Here is a 13553-nt window from a genome sequence, read left to right as displayed (position 1 = left end):
GTGATGCATTGAACAGTTCAATGGCCCTGGAAATGAATGACTTCCTCAGTCTGTCAGTCTGTCTGTTATCCTGGATCCATGAAATAACTGGCCTTTAAAAAAGAAAAATCTGCCTGCCTCTATGGGAATTTAACATACCTCTCATTCCTCATTCTTCCTTTTAGTCAACTTTAGCAGAGGTGCCAATAATTCTGGAGGGTACTGTACACATCATATGAGCACAAAATATATAATAAACATAAAATTATATAATACTAACTAGATGGGCTTTTGTAGAGTGCACACCTTTGACAATGCTTACAAATTAGTGGATCCATTGTCCACACCATTATTCAGTGCCACTCTGAAACTGAATGGGTTCTTCCTTGGCTTTATTCACCCAAGCTAAAAAACATAACCTCCTTGGCAGAGAAAATAACTGAGGTTTGATGCCTACCGTAGTTGGTGCTGGGAGCAGAGTATTTGGTGTTGGACTTGCGGATGATATTCTCCTGAATCTGGTACCAGTCATTCTCATTATTGCACCTGGTTTGAAGAGAGCTTCATTTACCAACCACAACATGCACAAAAAAATATCCTAATATTAAAAAAAAAATGTTTTTCTAATTTATGTTCTGCATTATGGTCAGTCCAACTCACGTGAAGACTTTGATCACAAAGTCCTTCTCTTCCCTTGGGTCCGTGATGGAGGTGAAGACATCGGTCATTGCCAGCACTCCACAGCCATATGGCCGCCTATACTGGACATGAGCTGGACCTTTCTTAGAGTCATTCAGCAACATCCGACCTGCAAAAGAGCCCAAGAGATATGGCACCCCTACATCAGAAAGCACTTATCTCTCATTACTGCACAAAATTAGTCCAAAAGTCCTAAAGATTTAGTATCCTGTAAAAGCAAGCACTTAAAAGTATAGTTCAAAGATGACCATACACAGATATTGATACTGATAGTCACTTGTAACAGTAACATTAAGGGAAATGGGGCTAAAAGGTCTAAAATAAAGATTTTAAGTCATAAGGAATGCAATCAATAGAGGAGAAATGATCCATTTCAAGAGGGGTAAATATATGATGTATCGGGTTACAAAATGGATCAGGTTCTTCAGCTTGCGCTAATGGGAATGTAATTGTCAGTTAGGAGGCCCCAGCAAACACAATTCAATTGAAAATGTGAACTGTAACTTTAGAGAACATTACAGACATGGCTCTGACCACTCTCAGCTAAGTCCAAGACCTCAGATGGACTCAAATGTCAAGCTCACTATACTATATAACAAGTCAAAGTAAGCTCATCATCTATAGCTGAGTGGCTTACCAGTTCTGATAATATGTGCCACGATGTAGAGATCCCGTTTCATGTCCTTACTGCTCAGATCCTGTGAAGGAAACGGAAATGACCACCACGGTCAACCTAGAATTTGGCCCTGATTCCCGAGCCTCAGGGGTTGAGTCACACCACACCACACCACACCACACCACACCACACCACACCTCCCATTATCTGGGTTGTTGCTAGCCTCCAGGCTGCACACACTAATTGTCTATCTGTGCACAACACTACATCTCTTCACTGCATTGTTTTGTGAACTGTCTGCATTTTGTTTATTTATGTTTATTTATGTATTATTATCAGAATAACAGAAAATGAGATTTTTCTAAAACATTATCTTGTGAAACAAGTCATATTTTGTCTACATAAGAATAGTTACCGTAATTTACCAACTATTAGACGAGGTTCATTCATTGATTGATTTTGCAAAATTTCTTAAAGGAACCATATGTAAGATTGTGGCCAATACTGGTACTGCAATCACTTTCAAATTACTGTAGAGCGGTGGATCCCCTCCCCCTCCCCCCTGACTCGAGGTTGCCAACCCGGACGCCAAAACACTATTGACTTTGTGATTAGTAGATAGGTGGAGGGTGGCGCATTAGGCCAAAACACAACATGACATGACAAAACACAACATCAACATCAGTTGAGGGCTGCAACTTCACTTTTTAAATGACAATATCCTGGCCGGACTACTGTTGTCAGTGATATTTGAAATTAACATGATTTCTTCATGTCTAGTGACATCAGGGCCATTTTATGATTAATTGAAATACATTTCTTACATACGGTTCCTTTAAGCTATGAGGTTAATACACGGGGTATTAATATGGTATAATTATGGTTTTGTTTTTTTTAACTTGCATAAAACACTGTCCTGCAGTTTATACACAATGCGGCTAATACACAGAAAATTACCGTATGTACATAAATTGCATTTGCACAGCAATAAGATCCTCAGATCCTCCGACCCGACCCGACCCTACCCGACCCACTTACTGTGAATAGAGCACACAGTCCGTCGGACTTCTCTGGATTTCTCGGGCCTCCATTTTTATTCAGCTTTACAAGAAACTTCTCGCTGAAAGGCAGAACATTCCCACGTTAGAGCAGAAGGGACCAAAGGCCTCCTTTTCAGTCTCAACTACTTCGTGCTCCAGATCAGTTCAAGAGAACTTGCTCTGCGAACAAGTCTCCATGGTACACCCATGTGAGCTGTAGATGATTAATGGATGCACTACTACATGAATGTCGTGCTAAGCCACGTCGCCCAAAAGTCATAAAATTCCTCATGTTAGTGCAATGGCTCTGTCGGTATGTGTTTGAAAATATAAACCTGCATTTATTTGAAGACAGAAGTGCCTTGGTCTTTTTGATCCTGGGTGTAGCCAGCCACTGCCGGGATTTAGTGATTTTTATGAACTGTACCTGCACCACCAAAGAGCACCTGTTGTGGGATTAGCCAGCGGAGTCTAGTAGCGTTTCTTTCCCTTGCAACAGACTCTCTCTGTATGTCTCTGTATGCTCCTACCTGATGCATTTGTTGTCTCGGACATCGTAAAGGCTGAAGAGGACGTCGGTGTCCTCGCTGATGCTGTTGTACGTGAAGCTCTTCAGGTTCAGGGAGAGGTGGTGCGCCACTGGGGCACGGCACGCATCGCCATGGCGCTGTCGAGGGTCTCCCTGAAAGAGGTTATGGATCGTCATTCATTAGCTCCCGAATGAATAGCCATTAAATAGTCATTGAATGAAACAGTAATTAAAGGGCACACACGGTTCAAACATACACCAATATAAAAGTTTGATTAAACACTCAAATACAATGCATCACATCAATGCATCACATAAAGGCCAAAAAATGAAATTCATTAACATGTGGGCTACCATCCACACATAAGTCTATATGCTGTTACTCACTCATATACTAACTGAACTGCTCACCCACTCACTAACGATCATGGAAACTCATCAGTGGTTGTGTTTACCTGCGTTTGACTGGGCTGGCCACAGTGTCTACTGGATGCATGCTGAAGAACAGTTAAACAGAAGCCAATCGTGAATTTTTTATCGACCATGCGAAAAATACACAAATATGACCTCAATTCTCTAAAACTCTACAAAACCTCACATCAAATTTAGAATACAGCCACACAGAGACATGTATAAAGGCATGCAAACATACACACACACACACACACACACACACACACACACACACACACACGACACACACGCACACACGCACACACGCGCACACACACACACACACACACACACACACACGCACACACACACACACACAAAAGAAAACACTATATTTGTATTCTAAAGCTCTGGCCGCATATGAGTCAGCTTCTTACGGGTGATTTGATAATGGGATCACTATCTACCCACACATAAACACACACAAACACACATACACGCACACTCACACACACGCTCGCTCACAAACACACACACACACACACACACACACACATATATATACACACACGCACGCTCACACACACGCTCACACGCGCACAAGCACACGCACACGCACACGCACACACGCATGTGAAATGGCAGCAGTATGTACCTACAGCTTCATTAGCATAGCAACATTTCCTAAATGCTCCTTCTGACCATTTAAATACTGATGATGATATGATGATAATGTTTTTGATTGATAGTATCCACTGAATTTTACCACTACATTTGTGCACACACACACACACACACACACACAAAACATACCATTTTATAAAGTTCAGAGACACTGAAGATTTCTGGGTCAACCATCTCAAACTCTTTTCTGGGCACAAGGTCCAAACCAAGGTGTCTGGAAAAGAAGAGAGTTGTTTGTGAAAGTGCTTTGCTGGCACATACATACATCTTTGTCTATGGAGGATATACAGTAGTATTTTATTCCCCTTTCTGTCTCACATTGTCTTGTAACAGGACCTCGCTGACCACTATGCTAACCTGTTTTACTCCTTCCTCTTCAAATGGGTCAGCCAAACGTGTAATCAATACTGACCTCCACAGTTTCTCCAGTAAAGAGGCGTTTCTTTTTCCTTCTACTGTTCCCTTAAACTTGGTCTCGAGGTGTACTGTATAGATTTGAATCTTTTATGGTGCTTCATAGCCACATTCATTGTTAATGGCCCTGCCAGCTGATTCACGACGCCTACCAGCCCTATTCAAACACGTATATATGAGGGTGGTCTTTTTCAGGCCTCCTGTCAATCATGCAACCACCGCCTTTCAAACTGCACGGCTGTCAGATGTGATTAACACCCACCACCGCCGTCTCCGGCTCCGCCTCCTCTCTGTTTGCCTATCAGTCCTTCAGGGCTTCCTCAATAGCTGCCTACTTGTGCTTCTGCTATTCTGCTTGAATATAACATAGGCAATGTATTGAAAATGCTATCTATCGCTAATGACATGTTGCATCCTTCTGATTTCTCAACTGGTTGATTTATTAGTACATGTTAGATTAATGTAGCCCGGAGAAGTGGCTACCAATGAGTATAATCTTAATGTAGTAATTCTCATGGCCTTGTTTCTGCTGTTGTACCGACGCATGGCTGCATGAATTGGCAGGGAACCTGTGTCTACAGCAGAACCTTACTATCATACTGCCAAGACTAAGTGTACTGCCTTCAGATATGTAGTTACATAAATCCCACATGTGATGAAAATGGTCCTGACTGGATGTAATCTAACAGTTCAGCGTAACTGTTAAGGTCGCCAAGATTCAACTAAAATTCTCAGTATGCAGTGCACTGTTCCTTTTGCATGCTACATATTCAAACCTGGCTAAGCGGTTTCAGGTATTCAGCACTGAAACAATGCATGTAAATGTTCCATCAGTCTGGCTTAAATTTATAATGACATGAAGAGATTGATGAAGGATTAATTAATTATTTATCCATAGGTTCGTTATAATTTCTATCCTACTGAAGAAACACAATCTGTACTATTTAGGCAGGTGGTGATGCATGACCCTTTCAGCTTCCATCAGTCCATCATTCCAACTTCTTGGTTGTAGTTGTGGTAGTTATATGGCCAGTGTGAGCAAGAAAAGCTTTTTTAATCCTTAAACCTAAGGCTGGAAAGTCAGGAGGGAGGAGGCATAAATATGGAGGAGTTCAGCTTTAAGATATCTCCAGGGTGCCATCTTTTGTAACCTATCAGCATACAAAATACATGATGTTTGCATTGGCCACATGCAGGTATCTGGTTTGAATAAAAATGGAGTAGGTTATTCATCAGCCCTTATGGTGAACTGCCTGAGGCTCCTAAATAAATTACAGAGTTTGCAATTCCTTTGCTTCTGATGTCTCTGCCTATTTACCAAGATTGGAGGCCACGTTGATTGGTACCTCTACCCTACCAGAAACAGCTATTCATTCTCGGCTAATCACATTTTATGGTACTGTGATGACAGAGATCAGCCAACAGGGTCACCCAGACATTTAGACAAGCAAATCCCCTTATAGGGATGGTTCTTACTCATTGCCCCAGTCCAGTCGTAATGTGATATGGCGTTTGATTTCACGAGTCTGCTCCTGCGTCATGTGACCCGAGATGAGTTGCCGGCGCAGGTCAATGAGCTCGGTCATCACCTGACGGAGCTTCTGGAAGAGCTCCACTCTGTGCTTCTGCAACAACCAATCACAAGCCACATCATCAACTCCACACCACACCCCAGGGACACCACTGGATATGGTCAGCTTCTGCATTATTTCAAAGGCATATTTTGGACATTTCTTTTGTTTATGTAACTCAACAATGGGAAGAATAGGTTGGCAGATTGAGAGAGAAAAGGAGACTTTATATACAAGGCAGCAGAAATCAGAGCTACACATTAGCCCTGCTTGACAGGATGTTACATCAGCGCTGCCTGAGGCTTGTTTCCTGTTTAAAGGCTCTGGGAGAGATTATGCAACCCCCTATATCACCACGGCAACGCAGCTACTCTTACAGAGTAGCCACATACTCACACACAGACACACAGACACACACGCAATATGCAAGCATACAATAAAAGACAAACATTGTTCATCATTGTTAAATAAAATTAATTAAATAAAATCTCACCACATAGAGTTGTTTCCATAACACTGCCCATTCTTGCAATGTACTGGTGGTTTCTGTAATGATGGGATCTTCCAGAGGAACAACTGTCTCCCCCTGCCTGTGACATCCACAGAGACATACGCACACACAGTCTCCATTAGATCAAGTGCAAACACTGTTGTGATCCTTCAGCACATGACAACCATGGGGAAGACTGGGAAAAATTGGGTTTGTCTCCTTAATGCACAAAGTAGGTTCTTCATAAATAACCCAGATGAACTAACATTCAGTTTGAGCATTTCGGTGGGCTTTTGTGTGCATATGTGATGTGTGTGATTGTGTGTGTGTCTGTGTGAGTGAGTGTTTGTGTGTGTGTGTGTGTGTGTGTGTGTGTGTGTGTGTGTGCACATGTGCACTCACCCCCTGTTGCTCACAATGGCTTTCTTCAAGTGTACATAGTTGATAGGAAAGATTCCCTTTAAGAAAGAAGCCAAATAAATAATAAATGCAGTTCCCCTCATGGTTTTCTCTTAAATTCAGTAATTCTAAATCAGGCTATTTTACAAATTAAAAGCTGTCAAAAGGAATTTTGATCTAAAACTGCTTAAAAGGCAAACAAAACCCACCAGTTAAATCTTGTTGACACGCTATCTGGTGTCTTTGGCAATATAGTTAGTCATGCTGAGAAATTATTCTATTTTCACAGGGTGCTCTGTCCAGGAGCATAGAATTACATAGTGCATATCTCAGGTTTATCTACTCCTCATATACTACATAACCATATGCTGTACCATCAAAAACAGAATTTGAAGAAAATACCAAAACTAGATGCCTATGAAAACCTCAAAAAGTGGCAAATTCTTGGATACTGTTGCTTTCAAGAATTACTCCTACATAGACTCCCAGCCTGACGTGTATGCTATGCATTGTGTCTATTAGCACGATACATTCATTATGTAACACAAGACAGTTTATCTCACGTGCAAAGTAAAGTGTCTGCTCTATGCTAGTGAAATCCTTTGATCTAAGTAAACATAGACATGACTGTGGTTATAATACCTTGACTGTAGGCTTTCGAGTGGAGAAACCTCTGTACCATCCTGCAACAGAAGTCATACCGTGTTATTCTACAAGCACATATCCTACACAATGAATGATTTCTGGTCATTGTTTAAACTATCACTACATTAAATATAATATTATTTTAATAACAGCACATATTAATTAACAATTAATTATATGAATAATATATAATTAATAGTCCTTTATTTCAGTGCATTGGTGAAAATATTGCCTGGTAACGGTTAACTGTAAAATCATCCACATGACACAGCGGCAAAGTGACAAGGTTCGGGTTAGGTCCCTGTGGAACAGTCGGCTCACCCTCACACTTCTCCAGAATCTGCACCATCTCTCCGATCTCCAGCAGCAGCGCCTGGGCCACGGAGCTGCGGAAGCTGCAGATCACTGCAAACAAGAGCACACAACCTCTGGTCAAGCCATGCTAAACACATACAAGTCACAGTCTGTGGAGAAATAAGAGAATAAGCAAGCTTTACCCCCTCAATCTCTCAATCTATTTATTCAATTCCTAGTTCATTCACTTTGTTCTTACTTAGTGATACCTCTCCAGGGGAAAGTTGAGCAGCTAAAGGCCATTTCAGTACATGTTTTACAAAGTATCTATATGTATGTGACAAATAAATCCTTGCATCCTTGTAAGCTACATGAATCAATGCTTCCTAACTCATCAAGTCCAGTAAGTTAGGGCAAGGAGTTTCCTTCACATCCTTTGACATAATACCAGAGCATGCTATAGACAATGGTACAAAAGTCACACGAGCTAAAACAATTGGTGGGATATACACATACATGGATTCATTAATATGAAGAATGTCATAATATCAAGAAATTGCCTACTACATATTTTTAATGTGTTGCAACAATGCTATATAAATCCCACAGCCCAACTCCACTACTGAAGTCCTATGCTCAAAGTGTTGCTGAAACAGATGCCAATGGTACTACTAGAGTTTTCTGTTAGGAAAAGGTTTATCCTAATGAAACATATCTTGACAATGATGAACAACAATGACCTGAAATGATAGAGAGAACATTGTGGAGGTTTAATGACTTTGCCTTTATCACCACCACTCTAAGTTATATTCATCCTCTGTCCCTGAAGGAAAAAGAAATTGTGCTTAATGTAATTACATATGCCATACAAATGACTACTTTGACGGGCACAAGCAAAATGGTCTGTATAAAGCACTTCTCTACTGAAAGCACTCAAAGCTCTTCTCTACCTGCTCTAATGCAAGACGCTGTAAACACTTTGGGGTTCAATGTCTTGTTCAAGGACACTTTCCCATAGAGCGAGGAGGAGCCAAGCTTGAACTGGGAACCCCCCTCTTAGAACAGAACAGAGCAGAGCGGGTACAGAGCTCATATCTGGTGGAGTAACACCAGATGACAAGTTTCTGAGTGTGCGGCTCAGGTTTTCAGATGTTGTGCAAACTGGTTCCAGTACTTTCCAGGAAAAAAAAGAGCAGGTGAGCATTTCCCTTTGTGTGCTAGAGATGATTCATCCCGGCGGTAGAGACTCTCTCACTGGAGAAAGTGTAGTGGTGAGAGTGTTTATTTTAGTCATATCTGTTTCCTTATGGCAAGACTCCACAGACGCTCGCTAAACCCACATATGTGTACAAAAACGCTCCCCACTGCAGCGCTTAGGAGGACTGGTCCATGACTCATGACGATAATGAACCAATCAACAGTTGCAGAGGCCCAGTGTGGGGGAGGGGCCTCAGGCCTCAATTTTCCTACTGTGGTAACTATAGCAACAAAATATATGCACTAACACTAGGTTATCTCCTTTGCCAAATTACATCCACCTCTGTACACACACACACAGACACAACCTCACACACACACAAACACACACACACACACACACACACACACACACACACACACACACACACACACACACACAGACACAACCTCACACACACACAAACACACACACACACATACTCACAACAACACATGTAGATAGCCACACATACACTTACATAGTGCAAATAAATGATGGGGCAGAATATAACACTGATTGATGCCATGACTCAGGCACATCCTCTCAAGATCCTGAATTCCCCATAATTAGTGACGGTACTGCACAAGGAAGGAAGGCTGGTTTGGCTGTGGATGTGAAGGGAATGGCTCAGGAAAGGACTTCAGGCAGCCAGTGTGGACTACATTCCTGGGCTGTGAGGAGGCCAGCATGGTGGTGGAGAGAGAAGCAGGACTTGCCATCGCTATGAAACAAGGCCATCCTCCAGCTTACCCCCAACCATGCATGATGGCACAGCACAGTAAATCAAATGTGCTGAGATCAGAAATGCCCTGCTTAAGGAATTAGACTCAGGCTTTATCGGTTATTTAGGTCCTTCTAACGTTCTGTTTATGCTTATGTGTGCAATTTCGACAGGTATGTTATACACTTTTCATCACTCCCCCAAGTGTGTGATACCTAGGTGCAAAGGTATTATTGAAAGAGTATGTTTAAGAGTAAGAGCAAGCACAGCCCCACTTTTCTAGAAAAGTAGCAGCTGTTTAGTGTGTGTGTGTGTGTGAGTGTGTGTGTGTGTGTGTGTGTTTCTGTACAGCTGCTGTTCCAAAATGACAATGCATGATAGCAGACAGATGCTGGAGCTTTACATTGCCTGCAGCAGCAAAGAAAGCACAAACACACACACATACACACACGTGAACGTGCACACACACACACACACACACACACACACACACACACACACACACACACACACACACACACACACACACACACACACACACACACACACACACACACTTGGTATAGTAATTGCTTTTATTTAAAACCACAGTGTACTAAACACTCTCATCACAATTCCTTAAACCAGATAATCTCAAGCTCTATTTCCTCAATAAGCTCTATCGCACTGTCCTGCTCATTCCTCTCTCCATTGTTATTGCGGTCATTACTCTACTCTACCAACACAACTACTACCTGCTACTCCCATGCATGTCTACAGTGTGTATGTGTGTGTGTGTTACACTGTGATAGGATTCACCGCACCTCACCAATCGCATACCTAGCATAGCTCACACAAGTACATGTAGGGCCAGCTCCAATCAAAAGTTATGCATCTGAACACATCTGAACCATCACGGATTGCCCCCCATTCAAGGGTACCAAAACATGAGCCACAGGAACATAATACTAATAACTGACCCTGATCAACTCGACGCCTACTGCAGGTGAACTGGCTGACCACTACCTGACCTGATAAACTGAACAGACACAGAGTTTCTCTGAGAATGTTTGGTAAGTTTCTGTTTTAAGGCACCTCATAAAGTGCTCAGGGACCTCAACTGATCTGAAGTATTGTGATTACACCATGATTTTAATCAGATGTTCTGGAGCTGGGGTGTGTTTCCCAAAACCATAGTTGCTAACCTGTTAGCGACTTAGTTGGTTGGCAATGGGAAATTGCATTGTAACCAACAAAGTTGCTAACTTAGTTAGCAACTATGGCTTTGGGAAACGCACCCCTGGTCAAGGAGTCACCTGAAGCAGGGACACCAAATTCTCCTCTACTTGCGCCTACTTTTAACCTCCATTTCTCTGATAGAAAGAACTGTATGCACGTGCCCTGACCTTTACCCATGACTCTGCTAACGTTATAACCCAAATAAACCAGCAGCTCGGCTAGCAAGGGAGGCTTGGGATCATAGCCAGCCACAAATCCACTTCATCTGTGTGAAATGAAGGACAGTAGAAAGTGGAGCGGTGAGCCATCCATGCTCCCTGCTGTGCCACCCCTCAGCTTGAAAGGTAGCTGGAACATCTGTTCACTGGAGGTCAGGACAACAAGCATGACACTCCAGATATCACTCTAGATCAGCCAACATTTTACACTAACCAGAAAATCAGCTCCTTGCAGACCATCTACTTTCCTAACACCGCTAACTAACTGACAAACACCCTTGCATTTACTGCTCATTTCTGCTATTGGCACTGTGTCTCTAGAATTAATACGTAGGGGTTCACCTCAAAGGGCTCCTAAGTCACTTAAGCTTGACTGGCAGTAAAAAGCTTGATTGTCAGTAATTGTCAGTAATTGCCTAAGGTCTCCTCTGCATTGTAGTTTGAATGTTATTCCTCATTTTGTAAGTCACTTTAGATAAATGCGTCTGCTGCATGAACAAATGTACATGCAAATGTAAAAGTGAAACCAAACTTCCTGCATCCCGATCTTTATCCAGATTATCAAGTAAGAGGATAACAAGGGATGACAGCCAGGAGATATGGCGACACTTGTGTGAATACCTTGTGTGCAAATTAAATCAATTCTGAAGTAATTAAGACCATTTGTTTTTAAACTATGTGAACAGACACACAAACAAACACACACACACACACACACACACACACACACACACACACACACACACACACACACACGATTACAATACCCTTTTCTGTCCGGCAATTGGGGACGAAGGTAGAAAATATGTTATGATGCATACACATATGAGTGACAAAGGAACGGAGCTGTCACTGTTAAAGTGCTATTTTTGTATTTAGAATCACCAGAAAAACTGACTGATTAACAAATGATTATGAGGCTGACTAACAATATTTTGCTCAATTTTGTTTAAACTACACAGGAAATATGGGTGTTGGTATGTGCTTAAATTTACAACCATTCATCAATACAGGAGATTTATTTAAAATAGTAGTCAAAAAAATTAACCAAATGACTTCACTAAGGGTCACTACAGAAACATCTAGGATAAGAATATCGTATAAAGTTGTGGAAATGCTAGTTGACCTGATATCTGCTGCTTGACTTGTTTAAAGACAACACAGCTGTTATTTCCCCCCTCCATGTGGTGGTCGTGGTTGTTCACTATGATGTGAATTGACATGCTTCTGGTCATCCATCCCCCACACACTAATGACTCCACATAATCCCACCACAGACTTTACAAATTCCAGCATCTCATAACACTAAAAGACTCAAACCTGCTGTTGGGGGAAACATTTATCAAATAACGAGGTGAAAAAGGTGTATAAGTATATATACTCTTTTGATCCCGTGAGGGAAATTTGGTCTCTGCATTTATCCCAATCCGTGAATTAGTGAAACACACATAGCACACAGTGTACACACAGTGAGGTGAAGCACACACTAATCCCGGCGCAGTGAGCTGCCTGCATCAACAGCGGCGCTCTGGGAGCAGTGAGGAGTTAGGTGCCTTGCTCAAGGGCACTTCAGCCATGCCTACTGGTCGGGGTTCGAACCGGCAACCCTCCGGTTACAGGTCCGAAGTGCTAACCAGTAGGCCACGGCTGCCCCAGGTGTCCCATTTCCTTCCTACCATGGGATTACAGTACATAACATACAGTATAAGGGGATTAGAACACAGATACACAGGACCCTCCATCAGAAATGAAAAGTCACACCTCATCTGATGTTACAGAAACAGAAAAAAAAATCATACTATAACCACTAGCTCTTCAAATTATTAAGACCCCAAAAAGGTGTTAGTGAATGTATTTTCAGAATTGCATGAAAACTGTTCTGTGTGGATGAAATTAGTCTAGCACAAAAACTGTTCTGTCTGGATTAAATTAGTCTAGCACGAAAACTGGTCTGTGTGGATGAAATTAGTCTAGCACGAAAACTGTTCTGTCTGGATGAAATTAGTCTAGTACGAAAACTGTTCTGTCTGTCTAGCACACTGATCATTACCATCTTCCATTGGCCTATAAGAGAACATGCTGATCTAACAAATGGATGACTGCCCTAACAGCAAGTTACACACATTCAGAGCCCAGACATTGAGACAATGCATAAAGACGAACAGATATCTTTTTAAATCTCACCCTATGACCTGTAGTACATGGGGTGAGATTTATAAAGATGCATGATTAGAATATCCTCCCATTATCTCAAAAAGAAAAGAAAAAAACAGTGATAATAGTGTTAATAGTTATATTGAAGAAATCACCCATATATATATATATATATATATATATATATATATATATATATATATATATATATATATTGGTGGTGGTATACACACACACATAAATATATAT

General features: G+C 41.6%; 1 protein-coding gene across 2 annotated transcripts in view; it reads right to left on the bottom strand.

Annotated features, from left to right (window-relative positions):
- The window catches only part of LOC125295821 (dedicator of cytokinesis protein 3-like), a 41275-nt gene that overhangs the window by 26057 nt on the left and 1665 nt on the right, over positions 1-13553 (bottom strand). For both annotated transcript variants that reach the window (XM_048245340.1, XM_048245341.1), the window contains exons 2-13: positions 7781-7864; positions 7457-7497; positions 6818-6873; positions 6419-6515; positions 5831-5979; positions 4070-4154; positions 3319-3360; positions 2865-3016; positions 2333-2414; positions 1316-1376; positions 640-787; positions 437-525 (exon numbers count right to left, since the gene is read on the bottom strand). In XM_048245340.1, coding sequence (XP_048101297.1) covers positions 437-525; positions 640-787; positions 1316-1376; positions 2333-2414; positions 2865-3016; positions 3319-3360; positions 4070-4154; positions 5831-5979; positions 6419-6515; positions 6818-6873; positions 7457-7497; positions 7781-7864 — 1086 coding nt within the window. The remainder of the gene's footprint in view (positions 1-436; positions 526-639; positions 788-1315; positions 1377-2332; positions 2415-2864; positions 3017-3318; positions 3361-4069; positions 4155-5830; positions 5980-6418; positions 6516-6817; positions 6874-7456; positions 7498-7780; positions 7865-13553) is intronic.

The sequence above is a fragment of the Alosa alosa genome, chromosome 6 (assembly GCF_017589495.1).
Source record: "Alosa alosa isolate M-15738 ecotype Scorff River chromosome 6, AALO_Geno_1.1, whole genome shotgun sequence".
NCBI lineage: Eukaryota > Metazoa > Chordata > Actinopteri > Clupeiformes > Clupeidae > Alosa > Alosa alosa.
The sequence above is the reverse complement of the archived record's forward strand: the minus strand, read 5'-3'. Positions and strand labels throughout refer to the sequence as shown.